This window comes from Etheostoma spectabile, chromosome 11 (assembly GCF_008692095.1).
Source record: "Etheostoma spectabile isolate EspeVRDwgs_2016 chromosome 11, UIUC_Espe_1.0, whole genome shotgun sequence".
In the NCBI taxonomy this organism is placed as follows: Eukaryota; Metazoa; Chordata; class Actinopteri; order Perciformes; family Percidae; genus Etheostoma; species Etheostoma spectabile.
Window position 1 is genome coordinate 753,099 of NC_045743.1, and position 27,966 is coordinate 781,064.

General features: G+C 39.7%; 1 protein-coding gene across 1 annotated transcript; it reads right to left on the reverse strand.

The window, feature by feature from the left end:
- Window positions 1-27,822, reverse strand: LOC116697887 (interleukin-1 receptor type 1). The gene is given in 14 exon segments (XM_032529487.1): window positions 1-3,156; window positions 4,360-4,622; window positions 6,589-6,756; window positions 7,318-7,461; window positions 9,141-9,292; window positions 9,687-9,828; window positions 11,558-11,620; window positions 12,561-12,587; window positions 12,590-12,728; window positions 13,452-13,644; window positions 14,029-14,281; window positions 15,304-15,381; window positions 25,011-25,171; window positions 27,645-27,822. Coding segments are annotated over 13 exon segments (1,944 nt in total). The 5' UTR covers window positions 25,036-25,171; window positions 27,645-27,822; the 3' UTR covers window positions 1-2,859.
- Between the last annotated feature and the right edge of the window lie 144 nt (window positions 27,823-27,966).

Below are 27,966 nucleotides of genomic sequence, written 5' to 3' on the forward strand. Positions count from 1 at the left end.
GCAATAAATCTACCTTTTATAAATAACATTTACTAAAAAGAAATACATTTTTATTAAATGTATTCCTCCCTTTTGCTCTTCACAGTTTCCTCTAGTTCAACAGCTGTAAATAAATGGCAGTACATTCAATATAAAGCACAGTTGGCTGCATGACCTCCTATCATTCTGTAGGAATGTATTTTTTTGTTTTACATATTTACACTTTTCATCACAGATATGTACATTTTACAGTTACACATGATCCTTCGGTTTCATCAGTCCTCCTTTGTCCACATTATTCTTCAGTTTCTATCTGCCAGGGATAGTCAGTGGTTCAAATACTGATGCAGGGCAGACTCAGGATAGCCCAGACGCTGTGACGATCCGCACATTAGATGCTGCTTCCACCTTTTTTTTTTTTACCAGCCACAGTGGCGGGTGGAGTGGATTGAGGTACAGACGAAAAGGAAATAATCGGTTCAAATGTTTTTACATATCCCCGGTGTTAAGAGACCCGCCTCGGAGTCAGCAGTAGCTATGAGTGTACAAACTGTTGAGGGCGAGGTAAAGAAAACTACTTTTTTCAAACAAGTGGCACATTGATGACAAAGGGAAAACGAGGGAGTGTTTAGCCCACCTTCCCGACGACCTGTCCATGCACTGTACTTCCGTTGCACTCTGTTCTCTATCAGAGTCTGAGGTCCGACAAGAAAGATAAGACGTTCCCTTGCTACACGCACCAACACGGACCTCGGACTTCCGAGCTCGGAACTTGGAAAATTGAGTACACCGAGTAGGGCTGATGATTAATTACATTTGCAATTATATCGCGCTATGTTAAAACCCAATTTCCTAATCGCAAAGGCTGCGATTTGGTCACTTGACTTGGGAGAGCAAAGCAGTCTGCACTCCACAGAGAAAGCAACAGCTACATGATGTTACACACTCCTGTACAGTAGGTGGAGGGATGCACCTAAACTTAGTTTGCAATCCGCCATTAAAGAAGAGAAGAAGAAGGCATCAAGTTGGCACGGTAATGCTACACCGTACCTTGCTTGATCTGTTGTACAATAGCCTCAGGCTCGACCTTCTTCCCAAATAGGAACAGTATGTCACTCGTGTGGGAATATTAAAATAATGCAGCGTCACACAAAGCCATCTACGACGGTTGCACGGCTAAAATACTGAACACCAGTTTGTAAAGTAAGCAAAATACCACCCGACAGGCATCGCTCATCGAAATGTTTGAAAGCTTAACCTTGACTCCGTATGAACGTGGGCTACTTTAAAACAGAACAGGGAAATGACTGAAGCTGTAGCAGAGTTGATGATGATATGATGATGCCCCTTAGCAGTCACCAAGCCTGGGTTCACGGCTACACAAAGCGCCTGTTTCTGCCGCAGAATCAGAGAGTGATGGCCGGAGCCTGGAGATGTTTTTAAGAAAAGGCAGATTTGGTGATATATTTGATGTGAGTATGAAGTGTACTGGCCGGAGCTGGATTGGAGCGTGAGTTGCTAATGGGGAGGAATTGCTTCCTGTGTGATCAGGGTCACTATGGCGGTAGTCATACTCACTGCACTTAAGTCTGCGTTGTGTGTTGCTGTTACTGACTGTCGCGTGCCGTATTGTGCTTTGTGATTCTCTGCAGGTGTGTGTGTGAGTCTCTGCAGGTGTGTGTGTGAGTCTCTGCAGGTGTGTGCTGCTGATGATCGTGCAGCTGAGGCTGATCAGCTGGTCAGTGTCCCACAGCTTAAAAGAAGGCAGCATGACTGTGTGCAGAAGAGAGAGGCTTCAGTGGAAGCCAGCATAGAGGGAGCTGCTGTGTGACCTGCTCTGATCCAATCCTTGCAATACCTGTGCCTGTTACCGTCTTCCTTTTGAAGATAGTTTTTAAGTTGCCCTTTGTTGTGCAGACGCAATAAATTTGCCTTATTTAACCGTTTGCTTTCTGTCCCGGGTTTTATTATTTTAAGCTGTTTGCGTCCTCCACCCTAGACTACTTTGGGTCGTAACACTGACTTGAGATAATTACGATTGATATTTAGATATTAATGTTCAGACTTACAAGTGCTTACATTTAACTTTGAGTTACCTAAATATTTTCAACGGTACTGGCAGCTGTTTCTCCAGATAGTGAAACTGTCAAGTAAAGTTCAAAAACAGTGTTTAAAAAGTGCTATCCACATGTTTATTACAGTAAATTTTATTTTTTTATACTACTAAGTGTGATAAAGCAGTTTGTGTGGTTTGTTTCCGACTTTCATCTGAATGTTTACACCAGGCTTGTTCAGTGTTCATTATACTACTGTGGTTGAAGCATTTACATAAAAGATGTCATTCATATAAAATCATGCATCACCTAATTTCATCATCATATACAGGCATAGCCTCCAGGAAAGAACAGTTTCTTAAATCTATCTAATCTTGTGTTGTTCATATTATACAATGATTAAATGCTTGGTGAAACAAAATAGCAATTTGTATATTTTCAATAATCATTAGCACTGAGCCCAAACACCGAGCAAGAATTCTGATACGTAATCCAATCAAGCGGTCCATTGTTTTTGGACCGCTTGGTTGCTTAAGTGACGATTTCAATCACTCGTATTACGGCAATACCTTCTCTCCTAGACGCTAGGGAATGCAGGCTTTTCAGGGTCTAACCTTTCACAATAAAAGCCCAGCTTAAATTCACTCAGAGCATTTTGCTGAGTCAATAAAAAGCCAGACCCTGCTTGGACCTGAGAACTTCACAGCTTCTGGTCTTGTATTTCACAGCTTTTGGTCGGTATTTCTGAATTGTCTGTGTGTGTGTAGGGTTTCTGTACCAAACAAATTTGCACTGGAGACCAGCTGCTCTCTGGTTCATCTTCCCATCATAAGTTCAGGAGGGCAGTTTTCTCGGGGTACGCTGCCCTCTTGCCCCTGACCGGCATACTGTACCTCATCTCCTTCCAAAACCTAGAGGAAGGGGAGAGGGAAGGGGACAGCTGTGTGTCCTGTCCACCTTTCTCCTCGTCCTCTCTCCTCCTCACACATGTCCTCCACCTTTGCCTTGTTCTCAGGTTCTTCCACCAACACACAGCACCCTGCTTCTTCCTCAGGTGACGTACTGACTCTGGGAAGAGAGCCAGCTGAGCCGGGCTGATCTCTTCCATCTCAACAAGAATTACCTGTAAAGCAGAGTTAAAATTAGAATCAAGGTGCCGTTTTGAGCATGAGGTCATGAAAGTCAAAGATAATTTAATCTCACATGCAGCACACAACAGTATATTCTCCGTGTCAGACATGTTCTCACTTACTGGAAACAATCAGTTTGGTTTAGGCAAGGGGTGGTTAAGAACATCTGAATTGGAAATGAAGAAACAGCTGACAGCTTAAACCTTGCCGTTAAATACGCTGTCTGTGTAGTATTGAAAAGTGTGAACACACTTGCAAACGCTTTACCAGCATTGCCGTGACTCATTGACTTTAACAAAGTCAACGTGCGTGCGTGTGTGTGTGTGTGTCTGTCTACATTTGAAGCGCCACTCTCTGTCAAGATTCACAGACGTCAGATATGCTCGCGCTTTGCGCTCTTGGGTACCGAGATTTGTCACCATTTGATTTGAAGTGAATCCGTCCTCAGTAGTACCGACGTTATTAGTTCGGTACCCAACTCTAGTGATGAGTTTTTGAGTTTTGTTTGAGTTTTAACTGGTCCAGTGGGGCAAGTAAATTTCTCTTTCCACTACAAAAATCCACTTGTCCCGGAAAAGCGGACAAGCCTTAATGTTGAGCCTTGGCACATATTTAAAGATTGTAAAAACTGATGAGTTTGTCAGTCCATGGCACATTATTTCTTTTTACTTTTAATGTGCTCTGCAGAGAAGGGAGACTGGCTTTGTTCACTGTTTGAAATGAAAGGGAGAAAACAGGACAGATTAACACGGCAGATATCGTTCATGTACATTTAAAAAAAAAAGAAGAAGTAATGTAACGTAGTTAAGGCGGCAGGAGTGCCTTGCTTAGGCGGCCGCCTAAGCTGCAAAGTGATGCGGGAAACCCTGTTATAGGCTCACTGACGCTGATGGAGATAAGCTCTGTAGGTGTTGAAATTTGATTAAGAATGACAAGGTATTTTTTGATACTTGATACTAAGGAGGCAGTTTGGTCGCTACCTTAAAGTTTTGAATTTGGTGAACATCCCTAGTTTTATAAGAGCTTTTTTGCTGAGAACAAGGCCCGTTGCTGTTGGATTGATGAGATCGGTGAGATGAAAGCATAAAGTAAATTTTGACTAGTGCATCTTTAATGGTAAAATGTATCAAATCAAGTGTGACTGGACTTTATGCAGCCTATGCATCGAATACGCAAAAGCAAGTCTGTTTTCTCACCTTGAGAGATCCCTCCAGAAGTGCTCTGTGCATTGCTGCCACACACTCCAACTGCTGTCTTGAGTCGGGATAGACCTCTTCACTGACATCAAAACTCATGCTGTCACCTGTCTTCCTTTCATTGTTATCACTGCTCTTAGAGGTGTTGTTGTTATTGCTACTAGTGCTGCTTGTGTGTCTTTTGCTGATGAAAGTAGAGGCGGTGTAGAGCAGAAGAAGGCGACGACTGGCTTGTATGTTCTCCTCCACTGAGTCCACTATGGCTGCAGGGAGGAAACAGGATAAAGAGAGTGGAGTTGCATCAGAAAAACACGAGCTTACAAAGTAATGAGATAATGTAACCCTGCAAAAAGGGTACATTAGTTCCACAAGTGCAAACACTTTAAAGCCCCTTTTAAACATGCACTGCAAACCTGAAATTATCTAGCTATTACTAGGAGGAGCTGCATGTGAGAACGCAAATGTCTGGATCAGTTGAACCCGACGTTAAACAGACTTTATCTTGCTAGCTCCCTAGTACAAATAGCGTCTTGATGACGTTTCTATCATCGGGCCTTACCAGCAGAAAACAAACATCTAGGGGTGATTTTTATGCAGAAGCCAATGAAAATGTCTAACTGGAGATTTGAGATCTTCTGTCAGAAATGGCCCACACCAAAATTGTCCAACAAATTCAAGAACAATAGGAGACTCAGTTGTTTATGACCAAATTACAAAGCGGCTATGTGATTGTGGGGTAATTTGGGTCATGTCCTGCCTCCTGCACAGTCTACCCAGGCACCACCCCTTGCCTAAACCAAACTGTTTCCAGTAAGTGACAACATGTCTGACACGGCCAATAAACTGTTGTGTGCTACATGTGAGATTATATTATATTTGACCCTGTACTGTTTCTGTATGTCAATATATGGCACTGACATTCCTTCAAAACCAACATTATTTACAATCACTGCTATGACAAAAAAGCCTGCATGATGATGCATATACGATAAATGCAGCTTTTCCATCTAACTTTGAAACTTTTGTCAGTGCAGCAAAAAACAATGGACACCTGTCACCATCGTATCTGAGGTAAGTAATACTGGAATGCTGTCTACTGGCATGTAGGTAGGTAGGCCTGCACGATATAGGAAAAAATCTGACATTGCGATATTTTTTTTCCTGCGATATGAAAAAATAAATTTTTAAAAGAAATAAATAGCTCTATTTGGAAATAATAAATCATTCTTGACTACTGCGGTGATTTTGCAGAGGAGAGTGCGTCTACATAGAAGATAAAAATGAAAAAGGATCTTTTCTAATGTGAACCCTTCTTTGTTAAACTTTAACGCTTTACAAACACCAAAGCATGTAAGCACTGGGACTACTCTCCTGAGGTGATTTTGGAGATGGAAATTAGGTAGAAACACGCTGGTTGACCATGACACCATTGTATTCATATAATAATCAATCCAGGCTGAAGTGTAGGACATAGGCTGCGTCTAAATTTCAGGTGTTGGTTGACTAGCGGGGCCAGCCCGTTAGTTTGATAAGTTGATCAGACCTGCATGTCACACGCACTAGCAACTAACTGTGCATCCAAGAACAATTAAATCAGTGTAAATTACATTAGATCAGACACAGACTTCTGTTGTAGATTAGTGTTTCGTTTCCAGCGTCGAGGCTCCGAACCGTAACGTTAGTTGGGACGGACGGACCCCCTGTTTCTTTAGCCTGGCTGGTAGCAGCTTTGTGCTTGTTTCTTTAGGCTAACTATACAGGTAGCCTGGCTGGTAGCAGCTTTCTGTGGGGGGAAATGGCCGGGAGACGTTGTGATTATGTTGCAGTAATCAGGTGATTTAGTTTGTATTTGCAGAGAACATAAAACACTGACTGCTGTAGCTTCACTGACTACCCATCGAAAACTATGCGCATCACTGTGTCACCGGCAGCTGCTGCCTGCGGTACTTTTCTACACACGGAGAGCCTCACTTACTATAACAATAAACACCGTCGGACTAACGTCACATACACACGCTGCCCACATGGCTACAGGTCTTAAAGGGGAGGGTTGGACGGTAATAATCATGTAAAAGGAGAACAGTAAAAGTTTACTTTTCTACTAAGCAGCAAAAAAGGATTAGCGCCAACATCGCAACGTCCTGCGATGTGACTATCGCGCACATCGCGATGTCGATGCTAAAACACGATATCATTCAGCCCTAACAATAGGTTACTTATAGGACTTACCCTTCCCGGGCATGCAGTCACGGCCTCCTATGAAGAGTTTGTAGCCACAGGCATTTTCCAACACTTGGGGTAGTGTGCGAAGAGCAAACTCTTCCACTTCCTTGCTAAATCCAATGGCACAGGGCTGTGCGTATGCCACATAGGCATCATACAGCTTCCCATCCAAATCTGACACGGGAAAAAAGAAGAGCCCATTAGGGGTATATGTAGTGGTGGTTCGGTCTGCACACATTGCTCTACTCCTACAAGCAAGGAGCAAGTTAGATCCAGCTATGGTGATTTGCTCCTGTAAGGCTAAATGCACAATACTTTCATTTATTCATTCACTCATTTATCGTCCTTATTACATTAAAGATTAATCCTCAGATTTTGAGGACTTGATACCAATGGTCTTTAAGCTAAATTATAGCAATGTCCTGATTAATGTGAAAAGGTTACTCTTTTGCGTAAGCTAGCAGCAGATTACATTTCTTTAGAAATACTGCAAGCAGCCCTGTGGTTAGTTTGTTTCCTTTGTTTGCTCTAACTGTTGACACTTGCGGTCAGGTATGGGGTAGAGCTTAAGATTCTGTGAGTTGTGATATACAGGTATGTGTGGGTTGCACTGTCAAAGCATCACTGTGGGGTTTTCCATCTTGGAACTTAGTGTAAGAGTATTTTTTTTTATGAACTGGCATTATTATGCATCAAGAACACATAACTAATGACTCACCTGGTGTGAAATATTACCTGTATTTGCGTAGAGGACAGGAAACGCTTTCCTGAACCACAGCACGATGTCAACCTTAAAAAGGTAATAGATGGTGACGCTGATGATAAAGAGAACCGTCACACCACCGAGCACAGATCCAACGGGTAGGATGATGTCGGGATCTGAAGAGATGAACATCACACATGGCAGACATACAGGTTTAAGTCGGTCTCTGTGGGTGTCTTGTCTTTGTGTGTGTGAAGATGGGACCTTATTCATCCTAGTTCCATGTGTCAAACAAAGTTATTCAGGCTTTGGCGTTTTTTTTGCATCAGCGCCCTTCTCTGGCTGAGCCATGTGACTTCCCAAACACACTAATGACTTGGAAATAATGTACTCACATGAATTTTTTAAATATTGAATTCAAGTCACTTTTTGTTTTACAGTTTTTGAAAATTGAGTCACTTTTTGTTTTACAGTAGTTTTACAGTAGTTTCCTTTGTAATGACTGGATGAGCCGACGGACTTCCAAAGACCTGAAACTTTGATTGTGGCCACTTTGTCTTCACCAAGAGTTTGCCTCTGCTATACTTTTTAAGTGTCTTTATTGAGGTGGGGAAGAAAAGTGTAAATCCTACACCCTCTACTGGTCATCCTTCTACCAGAGAGCTAACCATTGCTATAGCTTATAAAATTAGTAGGTTAATTAACTAGACAGATTAACAATTATTTTGTTTGATGTTTAGTCATTCATTGTTGTAATTGTTTAAGCAAAAATGCCTAAAATCACTGGTTCCCCCTTCTCAAATGTGAATATGTGCGGTGTATAATGTTAAACTGAGCATCTAACAGTTTTGGACTCTTAGTGAAACAAACACTGCCAAGTCAAACTTTATTTTTGTAGCACATTTAAAACAACCGCAGATGACCAAAGTGGAGAGTGTCCTATACCATTTTTTTAAAATTCCTGATACCGATTCTGATACCTGAACTTAAATATCGGCCGATACCGAGTACTGATCCAATAACAGTGTGTCACATATTTTATGTTTTAACTGTATATTACTATCCCTGCATGGATGTTTTTTTGCTGCTCTTATTTTCTTCATTGTATGTGCCTTCTTATTTTTACTTTTACTTTTTATATTGTTTACTTGAATGTTATGTTTGTCTTTGACCTAATTGTTAAAATATGTCTTGTCTACACTGTGGGATAGAGGGAAACGCAATTTCGATCTCTTTGTATGTCTTGACATGTGAAGAAATTGACAATAAAGCAGACTTTGAACTTTGAACTTTGATGTGATATGATTTCTGTCTTTGTTGTCGATCTGCCTCAGGTTAAACTCTCAAACAACGAATGCCACAGAACACACTTTTATTATCTAGTTTGACAGCCAGTGATAACAGAAAAAGAACATAACATAAACTTTATATATCTTTTTTTTTAAAGATCTTTTTTTTTTTTTTTTCTTCTATTATATTGACAGTGGATAGACATGAGCGGGAGAGAGAGCTGGGGATGACCCGCAGCAAACGGCTGCAGGTCGGGTTCGAGCCCGGCTGCTGCAGGACTCATGGGGCGAATGCTCCTACTGGGTGAGCTGGAGGCCACCCCACAAACTGCTGTTTTCTTCAGGTCTTCATTACGTGGTATCGGATCGGTGCATAAACTCCAGTACTTCCAGATACCGATACAAGCGTTTTAGGCCGTAACATCTTTGGACCAAAGTGCTGACGTCATCATCAATGTGTGGTGACACCTCTGTCTCTGGTAAATAGATGATGGCTGCCATACATGTGCCCAAACAGCCCAAAGTAAGGTTTCATATTTTGGCAGGCTTACTCTGTGTGTTTTTACCTGTGGGTAGCAGAGTGAAATATCCCTCAAGGGTGCCCCTGTCACTGAATGCTCGACAGGTGTAGTTGATGTGGAAATCCTCCTCCCTTAGCTCAGAAATAATCAGCAGAACCTCCAACCACGCACCTTCAGGAAAATCCTGCATAGACAAACTGTTGAGGACAGATGGATAATCAAATGTTACAGTACTGTGTTTTTATATTTGACAGATATTGTCTTTTGTGCCTTTTGTACAAGATTTATTCTTTCTTCAAATACCTGCTTAGCTGATAAAGGTTGATTAAAATAAGTAACTCAACTATCCTTTTTGTCAAGCTTATTTAAAAAAAAAAAGCATGCTTATTGTCATATTCTCCACATGAATTTGTATGTATTGAAGACATTAAATTATTATAATATCAATCAGAGATCCTACTTACTTTATTTATAACTACGTTATACAAACAAAACATACAATGATTTATGCAGTGTTGTAGCTTATAATTAGAATTATATAAATGTCAGCAATAGACACAAATAAATAAAAGGAAAGGTAAGAGTACTGACCGTGGTTGTGGTGTGTAGATACGGTCAGAGGGGTTGGTATTGAGATGATAAATGTATTTATTTCCGTCACACCAAACAATATCAACTGAGGGCTTCCCGACACTTGGCACAAATACCAGGCACCGCTTGGTGAAATTGGACCCTAAGCACATGGACAAACAATAACACAAATTATATTCAACAGAACTAGTTCTCTTAATCTATATACTATATATATATATATATATATGTTAAGTTTTTAAAACTTACTTTCCAAAATAGTGTTTCTCAAACAGACTAGTCAGGCTCAATGTCAATGTCAATGTCAATGTCAATTTTATTTCTATAGCACATTTAAAAACAACAACAGTTGACCAAAGTGCTGAACAGGGTCGATGTCAAATACATAAATAACAAGTGTAAAAATCACTCCAACCAAAATACATCACAGGGAGACAAACAAAACTTTAAAACATCAGAATCCAGGTTAATGGATGTACATCACCGCTGCCGCATGGGGGGGGGGGTTTAGCGCCACCCAGGACTGTGTGAATGTTTTAAAAGAAGACAAACAAGCCTGAGCGTTCCCAAAACCCTATTTTGGCCACTTGTACCCGGGATCTAGTTCTTTCAGTCACGACCAAAGGTGAGGCCAAGGAAAGGGATTTCTTGAGTGCTTACTTGTGAATGTGTTATTGTTTTTTGCTGTTATTGAAAAATGCTGCTACTGTAACAACAAAATTTCCCCGTCGTGGGATGAATAAAGTCTAATCTAATCTAATCTAATCTAATCTGATCTAATCTAAGTTGGCCGGTAGATCAAGAGCTTGGCCTTCGAGCTCACTTCTCTTTTCCCCACAACAGTGTGGTAAAGCGAATGTAAAAGTGCCATCGCTGATCCAGTACTCCGGCCCACTCCATGGTTCCCTCACTCGCCATCAAAACCCGAGACTCCTTCGCTTGTTGGCTAAAAACAAAAGCTTGTTCCCTACCTGTAGGCAAGAAATTCCTTATACAAAGTAATCTACTTGAAATCTGCACTAGTTTGGGCATTGATACCGGTACTTGAACACAAATTTTTTCAATACCAATTTTAAGAAAACAATTTTAACAAAAAGGCTTAACAACACTTCACGTTGCGACACAACTTCTTTGTTTTTACAGCTCCTACCACATGAGCCCCATCTCTGTGTTGTTTTTCCCGAGCATCACGTTCACGACGTGTAACATTAGACAGCCAATCAGAGCATTGTTAAATATTGGTTGACGCATGCTGCGTATTGGTTCACTGATGATGAGATTTGCTCCTTAGCTATTGAAATGTGGTATTAAAGTAAGGGGCATTTTTCGATACTAAGGAGCCAATCGGGTGGTGGCTAAAAAGTATTGAATTTGGTGCAGCTTCAGCACTGGTATTTACTCACCTAAAATGAAAAGGGAAGCTGTGCTTCACGACACAATGCAAATGTTGTTCTGAATATAATATCTGTCAGTTTAAACTAGAGCTGCACAATATGAGGAAAATATACAATGCGATAATGATATTGTATTTCTGCTGCTTTTAGTGTTCCGCTAAAAAACCAATGAATTAATTGTTGAATTTACAACAAATGACAGGAAATCATTTCCAACTTTCTTTCATTAAACAAATTACACAGAACATTGAATTGAATATAAAGGTTCCACTAGAAAAAGAGTGACGTTTGCTTCATAAAGTGCAGTTTTGTGCTGATATTTGTACACTTGTGATGTGTTACGTTTCTCCATATGGTTATTGCGTCAGTTGATATAATAACTAGAATTAAAGATAGGTTGTGCAGTCCTAGTTTAAACAAAAGACTTTAAGCTTCTAAAAACAGTTTCTCTGAATATTTCTGAAGACAGGGACTCACCCAACTGAGCCTTGATTGTTTCGTTGGCCGGTTCCCGCACTTGTGGAGTCAAAGAGTATTTACCTAAAAAGACAAAATGAAATACAGTAACAGAGGTTGAGGTTATATGATCACAAAAATATATTGTACATGGAATGATACCAAAGAGTTTTTAGCGCTCTTTGCAGCTCCCCCCCACACACACACTCTGTTGTTTTGATATCAGTTTAAGGTCATGGGAATGAGTTTCACCTCTCGCCAGCCGGCAGTGAAACTCTGCTGTGATTTTGTGTTTTTCACCAATGTTGTATTAGGTGATTCAGAAAAATGAAGTGCATTCCACTGTAGGAATATGATGTTAATCATGTTACAGACAGACAGTAGACTGTTGTGGTTTGGGGTTTTTGTTTGGGTTTATTTTCCCCTTTTCTTTGGCCTCCTTGTGTTTTTGTCTTTGTTTTCTCTCTGGTCTTATGTTGCTGGTCCTGGCTTGTGTTTCCCTGTGCCTGTTTGTTCTACTTCCTGTTTTATTTTTTGATAGTTTGGTTTCCTGTCTTGTCTTGTCTTGTCTAGCTTCGCTTTGTTTGTTTGATTGTCCTGCCCCGTCCTAATGTGATTCACCTGATGTCTCACCTGATCCTCATTACCTCGTTACTTCTTGTATTTAACCCCAGTGTTCCTCTGCTTCTTGTTGGATCATTCTTGTTTTTCAGTCTGCCTGTGCCACATGTCTGCATCTAAACTTCCTGATTCCCCCCCGTGAGTTTTTCCCTGTGTAGTTTCCTGTTTTTTGCATTTTCCCCTGTTCTTGTGCCTGTTGTTTTTTGGATTTTGGATTTTCCCTCGGACTTTATGTCTCTTGTGGATTGTTTTGTGTTAAAGAACTGCAATAAAGCCTTGTTTGCCTGCTCCTGCCTCCCTCCTCCTCTCCGCATTTGGGTCCTCACCTCATCACCCCGTCACAGTAGACAAACAGAATAAAAGTCCCTCTCTCGCACAGTCAAGTACTGATGATTGTTCTAACCTGAGACCGTTGCTTCAATGGTCTCGACACTGATCCCGTAATGCCCCCGAGGGTGAAGCTCAGAGTACAGGTGTACAGGTTGTTTCCAGCTTCCACCCTTTCAATTTTCAGTACGGCCGTATCCATGTATTTAAACCTGTCCGTCCCATCCACGATGAGGTCACAACCCTAGATGAGGAAGGAAACATAAAAGTCAAGCTTTTTATGACAATACGTAAAAACTACTTTTGAATGAGGGTATACAGCCATGTGGTTAACAGAGTAGCGTGATAATCAGAGTTGGGGGGTGCGGGGGGGGAATTGCCAACTATTTTGATAATTGATTACTCAGTTTGAGCAAAAATTCTTTGTAGGCTTGTGAAATGTGAATATTTTCCAGTTTCTTCTCTCCTCTGTAACAGTAAACTGAATATCTTAAAGCTGTGGACAAAACAAGACATTTGAGGACGTCATCTTGGGCGTTTGGGAAACACTGATCCACATTTTTCACATTTTCTGACATTTTCTTTGCAAATTTGCATTTTTGTGTTTTTTTCTGCATTCTTGCCTGAACTCTAAGTTGTTGTCCATTATCCCATCCTTTTTATTTTTTAATTTTTTTAATTATTGATTTATTAACTCATCAGAATCGAGCATCGAATTGTATCTAGAGAGAATCGTGATGCATCTAAGAATCAATTATTTTTTTCCCATCCCTATTACATCTACTAGATAGAGTGAATAATTTAATTTAAGCCCCTTTCAAATAATGTCTTGAGTATTTGGTGTTCAATCCCCATTTACGACAATTAAATTAAGATTGTATATCTGGTCCAGCAAAACTGCACTACAACATCTGGAGTAATATTTTATGTCATTAGCAGTGGTCATCAAGACTTTCCCATAACTCACTCTGTACCACTTGATGGAGGAAGTGATGTTGTAGCTGTCCAGTTTAGAGATGTAGTCCTTCAGAGGACAGCTCACTTTGTCAGTGACTCCCAATGTAAGGGTTTGAAAGGCTTGCTTTGGTCTTCCACACTGTCCAGCAAAGGGCAGATCAACTACCAGCTCGATCCACTGCCTGTAGCACCGAGACGGAGTTCTGTTGAAAATTAAGACGAAAATTAGCTTCAGAGATTTTTTTACTCATGTTTATCAATGAACAGCTGTATAACATTTGAAATGAAAATGAAGTGGTGATAAACACATACTTAATACACTGTATGTTTTTTTTTTATTTGCATCTGCTGTAATTATAGTACAATATTGCGAAGACATGCAGTTATCCACAGCACTGGAAACTTGTGCCTTTTAGACGTTAACGTCTGAAATGTTCAAAACCTGTGGCAATCTCCTTTAGGTGCTACGTTTTTAGTAGTACACAGTAATTTCTACAGTGTTGACAGACACAAAAACACATGAAAACACATATTCTACTGGTTCTCTCCTTCACCTTCTATTGACATTTCAATTGATGCTACTGTACCTCAGTATAGATACATATTCTGCAATATCGTCCACCGTTATGTTGAGAAACCACAGAGTGTCCCTGTGCACCAGGACTCGACCGGTCTGGTTCCTCATTTCTCGGCCGGTCTTCAAGTTGTACCAGGTGATGTTGTAAGGTACAGTTGTGAAGTTGAAGACATCTGAAGACACCAGAGTGCTACTGAGCATAGCCATATCCCCGGGAACAGAGTAAACGCTCTTAAACGTTCTGTTGATGTGGGTACAATTCTCTGCAACGCACAAACATCAGTGGAGAATGGATTCATAATTTATTCAGCAAATCAACGCTGCACAGTTAAATTCACCGTCCCAACATCTGAAACAAATACAACTTAATTTGTGATGTGCCATTATAGTTACAAATCATTTGTGAAACTTGAAACTACTGGACTCTGTTTATCATGCCCCATTGAGGTTTATTACAAACTGTAAGCCTCGCACACACCCCTGTGAACTTTACACACGTGTGGGCTGGCCAGCGTTGGAGAATCGTAGACTCAATCATTGGTATATGTTCATTTATAAGGGTATTCTGCGTCTGCTCCCCTCATATCTGTGTGAATATATTCAACCAAAAGCGGCTAGACTGTATTCCTTACGCTCACAAGACTTACTGCTACTGTCTGCACCAAGTGTCCGCACAGAAGTTTGTAAGGTGGCATTTCACTATTCTGCCCCCACAACATGGAACAATTTACAAAAGTTCTGGAAATTAAAGGAAATGGTTGCAATTGGCCAGTTTAAACTCTTGCTCAAAGGTTTGGAATTGAAATATATGGTTTGCAAATGTTTTTAAATAGTCTTATGAAATTGTTATGAAATTGTCTGTAATGAATGAAATCGTTGTGATCTGTGCCGCTGTCTTGGCCAGGACTCCCTTGGAAAAGAGATTAGTAATCTCAATGGGATTTTCCTGGTTAAATAAAGGTTAAATAAAAAAAAGTATTGCTGCTTCATGAAGATTTAAACTTTATAGGTTGTTCAGGTTCTAATCTCAGCTAAGTGTCTGTCCTGGATTAGAACCAGCAACCTTTACATCTCGCAAAAAATCATCAAGACTGGGAACTGACAAAACACAAGTCACTGCAGTTACACCAGTGGCCATTGGGGGGTGATACAACGCTTCTCTACAGACTGGAGGCAGCTGTTAGAGTTAGACCTGGCAAAACATATGAAACGTATGCACAAAATGTAGGTAGTCTCAGAACTCTACTAGTGTTTAGGTTAAATAATACAATGTGATTCAGCTTACCCAGTTTAAATCCGGTACAGATCCCATTTAGCCAGAGGAAAAACAGAAGGCTCCCCACTGTTGATCGCTGGCCCATAGCTAAAAAAAACACACATACAAACAACAGTTGGACATGAATGTATACAACAAGCCGGGATAAAAGTGCTATGGAAGAAAAAAAGTTACAACAGACTGCAATCATGACAAACAGACAACAACTCACTGGAACACTAATGTGCAGTGACATTGACCGGTCACAATAAGCTTTAAAATACAGCAATAATCAGCAAATCATCTTTCTCCTTTATGCCAAACTTTTTCAAAAGTTATGTCTGTCTCTTTTTTTCTCTGCTTCTCCCCTCTTTCTGCCTCCACCTCTTTCTACAGCAGACATGGATGACAAATTTGGTATTTGAGGAGTCATTTCTTCAGAAACCTTTTCCAAAACCTTGTGTAACGCCTTGCAACTGGAATGAGGCACAGCATTCCTAAACACTGCTTTATGCACGTTAATGTTCCTACTCAGCCTTGCCTGTAAATCTATGAATGAACACTGCACAGTATTCCCGGAACGGAGATTTATGTCATGTTTGTCCCAAACTTGAACAACTACTACCGTTACTGTGCTGGTTTGAGTCAGACACGTTTTTGGCATGACTCTTGGTCAGAATTTTGTGTTTGGGTGTTTTTACATTTTAAGTTTCTTTTGGACTCCAGTCCGATTATGTTAACTTTCTTCTTTTTTTTTTTTTAACTGGTTGGCTCCATTGTAATAAGCAGCACCAGTCACATGGATGCTGTTGTTTTAACACTCATTTGACATTTTTTATGTAAACGCATGTCGGTTTTGATGTAGTTGGATAAACCAAATAGCAATGTAAAGGGAGCTAAAAGTTATGTTCCTTTAAGGATACTAGTCAAATCTTAAGAAAGCAAGTAAATGACCATATTAAGAAAAGTGCCACAGGAACTTTTAACTGCTACAACAGAAAAAAACTCTCCTTAGAAAACTATGTTGTTATTGTGATTGCCTAATAACAACTAGTCACTATTGCTTGTTTTTATAAATGACCAGTACCAGCCAAGCACCTTAACCATCACTGCATGTCATCTGGATGGACTGTAATTAAATTATGTGACTAAAGCTGAAAACGTGTGTGGTTGTGGACTACGTTAAACAGAACTCCAGAGTTTTTCACTTTGGGGAAACGCGACCCAAATAGGCATGAGGATAGTTAGACTTTATTCAGAAATAGTCAACATTGAACAGACCCAACCACGACACCTGCGGGATGGTGATGCATGATGATTTATATTGACGTAATGTAAAAAAACAATAAAAAACTTTGTTGAGAAATGGGATTTCAAAATGGTATAGGTTTAATTTTTGGTAGTCTTGCTTTTCCAGACATTCCTCCACACGCTACGGAGGAGGGTCTAGTCCACACAGCATTCTGGGATTACAGAAAGACATGCTCTGGTTTATTGGCATTTCTTTAAACCAATCACAATTGTCATGGGTGGCGCTAAGCGGGAGACAGAGACTCCACATTCTATGAGTATAGGCACAGCCCTCTTGCTTTTGTGTTAATCCTTCACGCATGCGCAGTCGTGAAGATCTCTTTCACGCCTTTGTGCCCTGAACGGGCCTCTCTTACGTTCCCACTTACTGTATATTACAGCTGCAAGACCAGCGATCTTCTCCCAACATCAGCGTTTTTCTTGCCAATGTTAGCAAAGCAGGTGGCCTGGATCTTAGGGCTATGCCTATACTCACAGAATATGGAATTACAATACGTGACTATTGTTCTATTTTGTGTAGGCTTCGTCCTCTAAGAGCTGTTGCTATTGGGTTAAGGGCAACGCTGTTGTAGTCAATGCCACCCCTAGCGCCAAAATACACCAGCAGATAGCATAGACTAGCTCCTCATCCCTCTCACATTGTACAAAAATGCCCAGTACGCTGTTGTGCAGATGTCAGCCACTGTCATACCTCTGAGGAGGGCCGTGGGATAACACTCTTGTGGAGTGTGCCCTGATGCCACTCCCTTCACACTGAAAGGATGGGTGATAACCTCACACAGCCAGTAAGACAGCCACTGTTTCAAAAGAGCTGCGTGATTGATATCACAGTATTTAGTAATAGTGACGAAGTAGAACTTGTTTTGGTGAAACGTATAGGTTCAAAAGTTGTTTTAGTCATGCAAGAGAAAACTCAGATTGGACAGATAATCTAACTAACTATCTAAATTTACCATGCAGAGATCTGAAGAGCAGTTAACCATAGTCCTCATATACCCACCAGAGTTTAAAATTCCGACAACAAGAAAGCGGAAGGAAAAGGACATCGGCGAAATGACCGGCATCCGGCAGAATATCCTGCTGCACCGGAGCAATCCTGGAAGTGGAGCGTCATGGATGCAGACTAAATCTTTAGTGACAATGAACTATCAGTTACTCTCTGACAAGACTTGCAAAATATTGTAAATATGCCGGGGGGAACACTAACAACTTGTAAGTTGGATGCCATGAAATTGGTAGGGTTTAAAGACGCTGATTAGGGAAGCACGATAAGAGGAAAATATGTGGTATGCAATAACGTTGTTGAATATTGCGAGAATTTTACTTGCGATAAATAAACCGAAGTATTTTGCTGAAATGTAAGTAAGTAATTCTGTTCAAAACATGCTTTTATTAAACAAATTGAATTGAATGTGAAAGGCAAGACCTAAAAAAATGTGACATTACATTTGAAAGTGCAGTTTTTTTCCGCCATTTTCTTTCAACTAACACAAAGAATCTCTGAGTGTCTTTCACGATTCGTCGCAGCCGACAAGGTTATTGCGCCAGTTGATGTCTCAATGACAAATACAAAAATGATATATTGTGCAGCCCTGATCCACAAATTAAACCACACTATCTGTATTTGCTTTCTTAAAAAATAAACTGTGGTCATGGCCCTACATTAGGGCTGGGCAATATAGAGAAAATCTAATATCTCCATGACGATATTGTATGGTTGACTATTTATGTGATTTATCAAAATGTTATTTACACAATTAGATTTTTGAAAAATATTGTCCAGCAAATGATTTAATGACTTAGTGGGTAAAGTTAAATAATAGAACAGCTCAAACAGTCTGGTAAGTTCCGAAAATTACATCTAAATTACATCTAAATTACATCTAAATTACATCCAAAATCTAAGACAACATCTAATCTTGCATCACATATATCGATACAACATCAATGTGTTGCCCAGCCGTACCCTACATCATCTAGGTGAATCAAACAGCACAATCATAACATACAGTTCACATACAGTGGATAAGGGCTAGTGTGCAACAACAGCAGCTGTTGTATTGTGTGCGAGCTTGGTGTTAAACCATTGCACATTGCCTAATCTTAATCAGATAGCAACTGATCTAATCTGACCACATCTTTCACCACATGCATGCACAAGACTAAAATCAAACATCTGCATTTCCTCACAAGTAGCTCTTAACTGATCTTTCCAGTATATTTGGCAGCAGTGCTAGTGCGTTGCTGGCAGTGTTGGTAATTCACAAATCTTAGCACAGGTGTGTAAAATATTCAACATCACCAGGAACGGGTATCTAAACATTGCTTTGCCATATCAAAGATCTATTGTTACAAACTCATTTTATGTAGTCATGCATTTTTTTCCAACCCACGGAGCATTTTTTAAATTGAAAGATACAAGATGCGTAAAGCTGAAGTTGTGGAAATGTTCATTAAATGATGCACAAGACATCTAGAATCTTTCAGTTTCACAGAATGGTGCGGACATTACATCCTAGCCCTTTGTTTGGTATGTAGGCATCATATAGCTTTAAAGAAGTGTTGTAACAAACATACAAATATGTATGTGTTGTTCTTATTGAATAATTCAGGAGATATTCAATGGGAAAAAATAGGCATGAGAGGGCTAACACTGTTTGAGATTTTTTCCCATGCTAAAAAAGATTGTTTTTGTAGGAAACATAAAAAACTGCATGCTGAGAAAAAAATGTGTGAAACAGTCAAATTTGAAAATATTAAATTCTCCTAGAATCAATTGGCAACTTTCGGTTGAAGATAACGACATTGGCCGTCTCTTGGCAACAAGTAGAGCAGTTTGTGTGCTGTCCAGAGTGCTAAGACAAACAGAAGACTTTACAAGAAAACGGCAGCAACAAAATGTGTGACACTGCCGCGGGGAGAAAACCAGAGGAACATCTTTCAAACCGCAGCATCTGTACCTCTCCATTTCACCACAGGAAGACGTGCTGCTGAGAAGACGCAGAGGTTTACTGGCGCTTCAGCAGGCTGCAGTGAATATGAAGCGCTGCAGTGCTGTGGTTACACTTTCACTACCAACTCTTTCACTTACAACTTTCATATAATGTCATACAAAGGACAGATTCAACTGACATTGCCCTAAAAATTGTAATCTTAGTAATTTATTTTGTCCAGAGCAAAACAATGTTGCATTTTAGTTCTGCTCCAGTACTGTATGTGTTCACACAAACTTCTTTACAAACAAGTAAATATGAAGTTATATAGACTGTCATCCTACATCTTCAGGACCCATATGTACTATAAAAGTATTCTGTGCTCTCTATTTATTATAGGTTATGTTTTTGATTAATCAATATCTCGTTAAAATAAGGTCAAAGGTGAACTTGTCTAAAACCCAGCATCTACACGACTTGATATAAACAATTTACAAGATTAATTGTTCATTAAAAACAGTTACCACTTTTTTTCTTGACTAATCAAATAATTGACAAGTGGTTTCTAAGGCTTAACAATGGAATATAAAGAACAAAAACAAAGAAAGGATTTGAAATGGTTGAGAAATGTTTTAACTTGCTTGATTCATGGGAATGAGAATACCAAAATGGATAATCCAAGACAGCGTTCTTCAAGTTAAAATAGTTAGGAATATGTATTCAAAAGTTGCATGTTGCAGCTTTAAAAGCTGGAGGATAAGTGTTCCTTGTGAAAGCACATTACCAAACATCAGTTGCATATGGACGTAGTTAGGGGATCCGGAGTCTGAGAACACATAGTTTTACTCTGGGACAAGCCTGGGCAGAGGGGGACGTGGGAAGAGCTCAGCCGGTTCAGCAGGCCGTGGTAACGGAGACACGGGAGCAACACACGGGAGGCCAGGCCGAGGGGAACGGAACTGACGGAGACGCATGCAGCAGAAAAACGTTTGGCATGTGCTTTCCTTCGCTACTGGAGGTGTTGGTGGTTGGTTGTGTAATGCGTGGAGCAGTGAGTCAGACGGTAGTGTGTTTTATCCCGCTCTTGTTTTCCAATGGTTGGGTGACAGATAATTAATCTCATTTTAATCTGTATCACACTTTCACACTGTAAAATGACTGGATACCACTTGTGGCTATACTCAACTGGTCATCTTTAATATTTCTCTTTACTGTACTTCTGAACATCTTGTTTTCACCTCCACATATTACTGGTAAACTACTCAGATCTTAACTAGTGTGGCTTCCAGGCAGGAAAACGGGCAGGAAACAGTTAAAAAGAAAAGAGGTTGTCCCTGCCAAGATTGTAGTGTTGACATAGTGTCTTTTTATATCAATGTCTGCTTTTTAAACCTTGAGGCTACCAACACTGACATTGCATCTTCAACATGGGTCCTCTAAAGAACCCATGAAAGTGTATGGTACAGTAATTAGTAACCCTAATAGGCTCAATGTCTTCTCCAGCAGGAACACAAGCATGTAGTCCGCCATTGTTGTTGTTATGAGACGAGGGGACAAGGCTGCTGGGAAATGTGGCATATTTTAAATCATGTTGTTAAAATTTGATGTACGTAGGATTTAGTTGACACCATCTGGATGTAAACCAAGACCTAAGGCAGTGTTGTGGAGAATGCTTGCATGGCAGAAACCAGATAAGCACTTTTGGGAAATGGGCCTCACTCACGGAGCACATTTGTGCAATGTTTGCTGTCACTTACAGCAAAGAGACGGAAAGGAACAAGTGTCCATTTGCTTCTGTTTGCATTTGGTTAAGTGCGTTGGTCAACAAATCTGCTCAGTTTTGCAAACTTTGTCCATCTGTTTGTGAGACAGTGGTTGCAACACAGACTGAATGATCACAGGTCCAAGGTCGTGACTACATAAACGCTTGATAAACATAAAGTCGGGATGTTGTTGTTCGCAATAAAGTTTACAAGCAAAAAATATGTGAATGCTGCTTTTACTGTCACTGTAGATGGGTAACGTAATAACCTAGTTTGCTTTATATTTGCACTGTTTTTATACTCGGATTAATGTGACAATGTACAATCGCAAATCCTCACACCTTAAGATTAAACTGGAAAGAATAAAAAAAAAAACAAGTGAAGTGGGAAGCAACAGTAGCAGTGATTTGGTCTGTGGTTGAATGCAGTCCACTGAGCTGTAGTCGTTGTATGAGTCACCAAAAGCAGCAGCATAACCTACTGTTCTTCAAAACAGTTCACACTGAGCAAGTAACAAAATGTGCAAAGCTATATGAATAACACTGGTATCCCTGCAACTAAGAGTTATTTTTTATTGTTATAGATGTCTTTTATTAGGAGTAACCCCTTGAGATGCAGCATCTCGTTTTCAAGGGTGAAAAAGTTGTTTGATCAGCTGGTATCTTCTTGAATAATTGATGTACTGTTTTGTCTTTTAAATGTCAGAAAGCAGTCTTTCTTAGAGCTCAAGGTGGCCTCTTGATATTATTTTTTTAACCAAAATTCCAAAAAGATATTCAGTTCAGTATCTCACGATAAAGAAAATCTGCAGATTTCTGAGTTTAGTTTAGTTTGGCTTTGTTTAGTTTAAAAAAATGTATTGATCACATTTGCAGATTCATTTGATTAGTCTGATTGATTAACCCAATAGTTTTAGCTCTAAATGACATAAAACATAATGCGAAGTAAAGTCAGGTCAAGTTTCTATTCCTTCCTTTTGAAAACTAATTGAACAGTCTAAATTGAACTTTGGATATGAAGAGATTAGCGTTCCAGCTCTGTTCATCCTTCATCATTTGGGTCCTCACTAGGGATCAATTGGCTCTGTCTAGATTGGATTTTGTGACCGCCTTCTTTTGGCCCCTTCTGGATTTGAACTCAACTAAATTTGGTTTTGGGACTGATTTAAACTCAACAAAGTTAGGGCCGGTCTCGCAGAAGTACATTGAAGATCCTTCAAATGCTTTCGGAAAACAGGGCCATTGTCATCTACGGATGTGTAATATTGTCATGTCTCTAAAGCGACAGAGAAGTGCTAAGAAAAGCAAAAAAAATATGTTTTTCATAAGGGGATGAGAATGTGAACCCAAATGATGATGGAACTTCTATGAATGTCCTAAATGGAAGCTGTAATACAAGCAACAACTTGTTCAGATGACTGACACCCTGCATGCCAGCGTACCAGTAGCACGAGTCAGAGCCAGTGAAGCTTAATAAGAGCACATAACTCATTATTTGCAAGGACATTATATTGATCTGCATGTTGTTTTGCGTTACAGTTAATGCGCCTTGACTCTGTTAAACATCATAGGTCTCATTTATAAACGTGGTGCACTTCACAAACAAAGGTTGTGATTTATAAAAATAAAAAAACTTGACGGAAGAACGTGTGGTCCTAAACGCAAACTCTGACCCAAAACCGATTGGCGACGGTGAGGTGGTGAACTGATGTCAGACTGCAGAAAGTTAACGTGGGAATAATGATTACTCTTAACATTTTCAAGTACTGATGCCTCACACACGTCTTTCCTCTCCTTATCATCCATGTTATTGTGAAGATAAATCCAGCAGTGTTATTTGCGCTTGTACTGATTGATATTGTTCCATAAACATGTAAATACTGCCATGACCCCCCCCCCCCGTGTGTAATGCTGCATGACGGCCCTGCTGGCTCTGCAGGAGGACTAACCCCAAATGGAAGAATCAGGAGAGAAAGAGACTTCATGACTGGCTAATATGACATTTAAATTAAATAATTTAAATTCCCTAAAGCTGGGCTCTTGGATCTATCTACTGAATTGGGTCCAAATACAGGTCCTCCCCACTCTGGGGACAGTGTTTCATATAAATATTATAATCTTCAACTTTATCACTAAGGCTTGGATATGATATATAGTTCCGTTAAATCTTATCATATATGTCTGGTAGATTTCGATGCTGTAATGTTGTAATTATTAATGCGGTGTTAAATACTGTATGTAGTTAGGTTTCCATACACTGTGCAAGAACATGCAAAATTATAATTCAATTTGCAGCAATTCCCGAGCGTCTGAAAACATTTTTGCCTTTTCCTGCCAGTCGTCATGATGTCACGATTGTTGGTGTAACGAGAGAACAACTGCCAGGCCATTAACATACTTATAAAAAAAGGGCGTGTACAGGGCGGTATAACAGAGGCTGATTCAAGTATGCACACTTGTGGGTAATCTGTGATTTATAAAGGGAAGATTGCTTACAGATAAGCGTACGCACGGTTTTATAAATCCGATTTTTTACGTCATTTTTGGCTTTAGGACCTAGGCTACATATTTAAGGATCCTATGCACAGTTTTATAAATGAGACCCCAGGTCATGATTCTTCTCTCTCTTTGTACAAAGAATACATGCTGTCCTCCGGAGGACCGCTTTAGGTCTGAGTCTCATGTCCAGCCTCTATACCAGTTTATTTTTAACCATGTCTGAGAAAATATTTTTGAAATTAAAGATGCAGCATCATCGGTCACCGGAGGGTTTGACATACAGCAGTAAATACTACTCTGCTGGAATTATTGGGGACAAAACAACATGGGATATTCCAATATTAATGACAGATTGCAGCCCCAAAGTGAGGAAATGATAAAACCCAACCAAGGGAAGTTTGAATTAGGATTGATGGAGAGTTAAAGCCATTTAGCCTGTGAGTTGTCACACCACATGACTCATTTAGCGCTAAAAAAGGCAAGTAACGACAAGACAATGGGAGTCACCGTTCCCACAGCAGAGCCTGACAATATGACTAGCATAACCAAATTTGATGTTTCACACTGAGGACAGTGTAAAGGACTGAGGACTGTTTTTAGTGTGAGAGACAGTAGCCTACATCTTTCTCAGTAACGAACATGTTTGTTCTTTTTGGTTTTGTGGTGAGAGACTCTACAAGACTGCCGCACGCTTTATTCACCCCTGTCTTTTCCGCTGTGACTCTGTTTTCTTTTATAAACCACACTAAAGAAGATCTGGTAATGGTTGTGCAGCAGCGTGCGTTTACAACAAGCCGTAGTGGGTTGCATTTCCAACTCCAAAGGCTTAGCAGCAATGATTATAATCAGCAGTTTTCTGACCAATTCAGTCAAACCACTTAAACCCACATTGAGCAACCATCCAAAATGCACCTAAATTAATCAATTGTAACATTGAATATTGAAGGTTTTTTATTTGGTTTTCAAAAATGATTCATCAATTCATCAATACTATTATTTATATAATATTATAACTTATATCAGTAGCTTAAAATTTGATTTTCTGTACTGGATAGCAGGTCCTTCCAACACAGCAAAAAAGGAAGTGTGTCTCCGTTGTGGTTGGAATTACAACACACTTCTCTAATCCGAACTGATCTGAGACATGTTATATTTGCCTTCAGTGGCATAGTTATTATAACAAAGTGACAAAATGGCTAACAAACAAAAGTAAGCGAGATACATTGACTCACCTCGGAGAAAGCGACACAGTGGCATCAGACAAACGGAGGAAGGATGAGAGAGTTTACATGGAACAGCAGCACTAACAGAGGAAACCTCAACTGTGACCCTCGCGTGCAGAGTGGAATCTCGACCAATCAGCTCCGCCAATGAGTCAATAGCTCTGTCCCACCTCCGTTTGACAAAAGCACAAACGACACAAAGAAAAGGAAGGGTGTTTGGATTGCACCTCTCGAATTTTCTGTTCACCTTCTTTTGTATTTCAACACACTGTTAAACCATCAGCAAAACCTTCCCTTATTTTCCAAAATAACTTGCCCTAACCTTAATGACAATAGTATGCATGCTACCATAACCAAAATCATTTTTGAACAAGTTTTGAACAAAAAGTTTAGTCACAAAACAACACCGTTCTCGCTGCAGTTTAATTTACTTAATGGCATGTTTCTTGAAATATAAACATGTTAAGTAATGTTAAAAAAAAATAAGGCTTTTCATAGAATATAACTGAAAAGTTGTGCTTTTCATGTGCTATCTCAACAGCTGCAATAATACATTTCTCTGATATTTAAAAGGGGAACACCACCTAAATTAAGAATTCCAATATGTTGTTATCATGGCCTAAGAAAGTTCATTCAATATTTGTGAACGTGACCTAATCTCTCAAAGCCAGAAACCAGAGAAGTAGTCTCTAAAAAAGTCAGGAGCAGCTCCATGGACAATGAATAGGAATGCATTTCTTGTATTATTTTTTTTATCAGACACAAATGAGCTTTATTCTGTTGTTGTGATCTCTCATCTGAAACAGAACATGTTCCCATACACGCATTCCTCTGAGTGTCTGTCTCATCTATAACATCTTTATTCATTTATAATCTATCACATCTGTCACAAATTTAAGTTTTTGTACTTTTAATTTTGATTTTGGGAGAGAATAGTTCAAGTTTACATATGTATTACGTGAGTATGTTTGGACCGTCTTAGACCATAGGGATAACATGTGTGAATTTTGAGCAACAAAGATTTCAACAACAATCACTAAGTTATGTTAAAATGAGGCTTTGACTTTTTGAAGTTTAAAGAATGAATCTTCAAAAAAAATATATAAATTAGCAAAATACCTACACTTACAAATTCTGTTACCGACCATTTGATAACAGTATTTACAATTTCATAATTTCAAAAACTAAAGAAACAAAAAAAGACTAAAACTTGAGCATTACATCTAAGTTTTGGTTCCCATCATTGAACGTGACCCGTACCCAGGGCAATTCTTGCAACCAGAATTAAAAGCAAAGCCACCCCCGGGCTCCCCCATTGGGTGGAGGAATCCCCACGGGACAGGCGTTTGTTCTACTGCAGTACCAGTAATTCCCCATCCACCACAATCCCTGAGTAAATGTCACTTTCTCAAACAGGATGCGTTTGCAGAGAACGTGAACTACATTCGTAGCCACAATGTGGCAGTTAGAACACACTTCCAGACATTGCTAAGTGTTTTCACCACATTTTCCACTCTTAGTGGTTTGCCAAATGATGACGTCTTTTCTTTTCCTTTATCTTTTGACTCTGATAGCTGATGTAGTGTATGTACAATGTATGTACAATTCATTACGTACACTATCACTTAAAGTTAGATATTTAAAAAAGTTTTATAAAGTGAAGTGACTATTTTAATAGTTGATTCACCTGCCGATTTATTTTTGATTAATTAATTGATAAAGTGTCACAAAATAGCAAAAAATCCCTCAATCCAAAACCCGTCAGTTTACTATGACAGAGGACTAGAGACAACTGCAAATCCTCACATTTGAGAACTCTCCACCAAATCATTTTCTTTGCATTTTCCTTTCAAAACATGACAAGTGATTACTTGATTGTCAACAGATTGTTTAATCAACTGATTATTTCAGCTCAAGTAAGAAAATACTTTAAGTTTAACACTTAAAGCTGTTTATTTTAACAGGCAAATTTGCATGAACTTTTGAAATCAGAAGGTAATATGCATCAATCAAAAAGCTGATCAAAAGAAAATTAAATGGAGGTTTTGGCCACTAGTTATGCTATGTAGCAGTGTTACGATGATCACGTGCTCTACTAGCATGTGCACAAGGATGTATAGGTGCACGTGTGGGTGAATATGACGTTGCAAGCGTAAACTAGGTGTTGAAGCCCAATAAAGAGACCTGCCAGTGGCTGGGAAACAGCCCACGGGAACCTCTTGGGTGGGCCGGAGCTGCAATGTTCATTCATGGACAAACTGTATCCTGCAGTGTGCTCTGCTCCCTACGGCTCAAGGCTTTGAACTAGGACGGAACCGGCACAGACATTCGCTTCAGTGTCCCATGAACACTGTCGGCACAGACGCATGACACTGACTTGTCGTGTGATAGTGGATAATTGTGGGAAAAACAATGTGGTCAAAAAAATCCACTTTGAATCTGTCAAATAACTGAAAAGTTTCGATATTCCACCTTTTCATTCCACCCACTTCAATGCAGGGGACCCTAACAATTCAGTTTGGGTTGAAGAGAAAAGAAATGTGTTGCGATGTTACAGCCAGTAGTAGTTATGTCAGGGATTTTGATCAGAGTATTAAAGTGATTCTATCTCTTAGTTTATAGTGTTCAAGAAAGTGAACTCACCAGCCTGGTGTTATTCTAGTCCATATGTAAAAGCAACAGACTCCTCAGGTCACGTGAAAATCCTGTAAAAACATCTTTAAAAAAAAGAAATCACATCTAAGCTTCTCGTGTCCTCTTCAGCGTTGACTTCCCGTTTTGGCAAGACTTCAGCGCGTGTTGCAATTTCCTTTTCATTGAAGCCAGCATGTGTCCTAATCCCTTGAGCAATAAGTGGGAGGAGAGCTGCCTGGATCCTGCTGTTCAAAGGATTCCCACCGTACAAAGATCTCTCACACTGCTAAGAGCATTTGCTTTGTTTAGAGGACACTCATTAATATACATT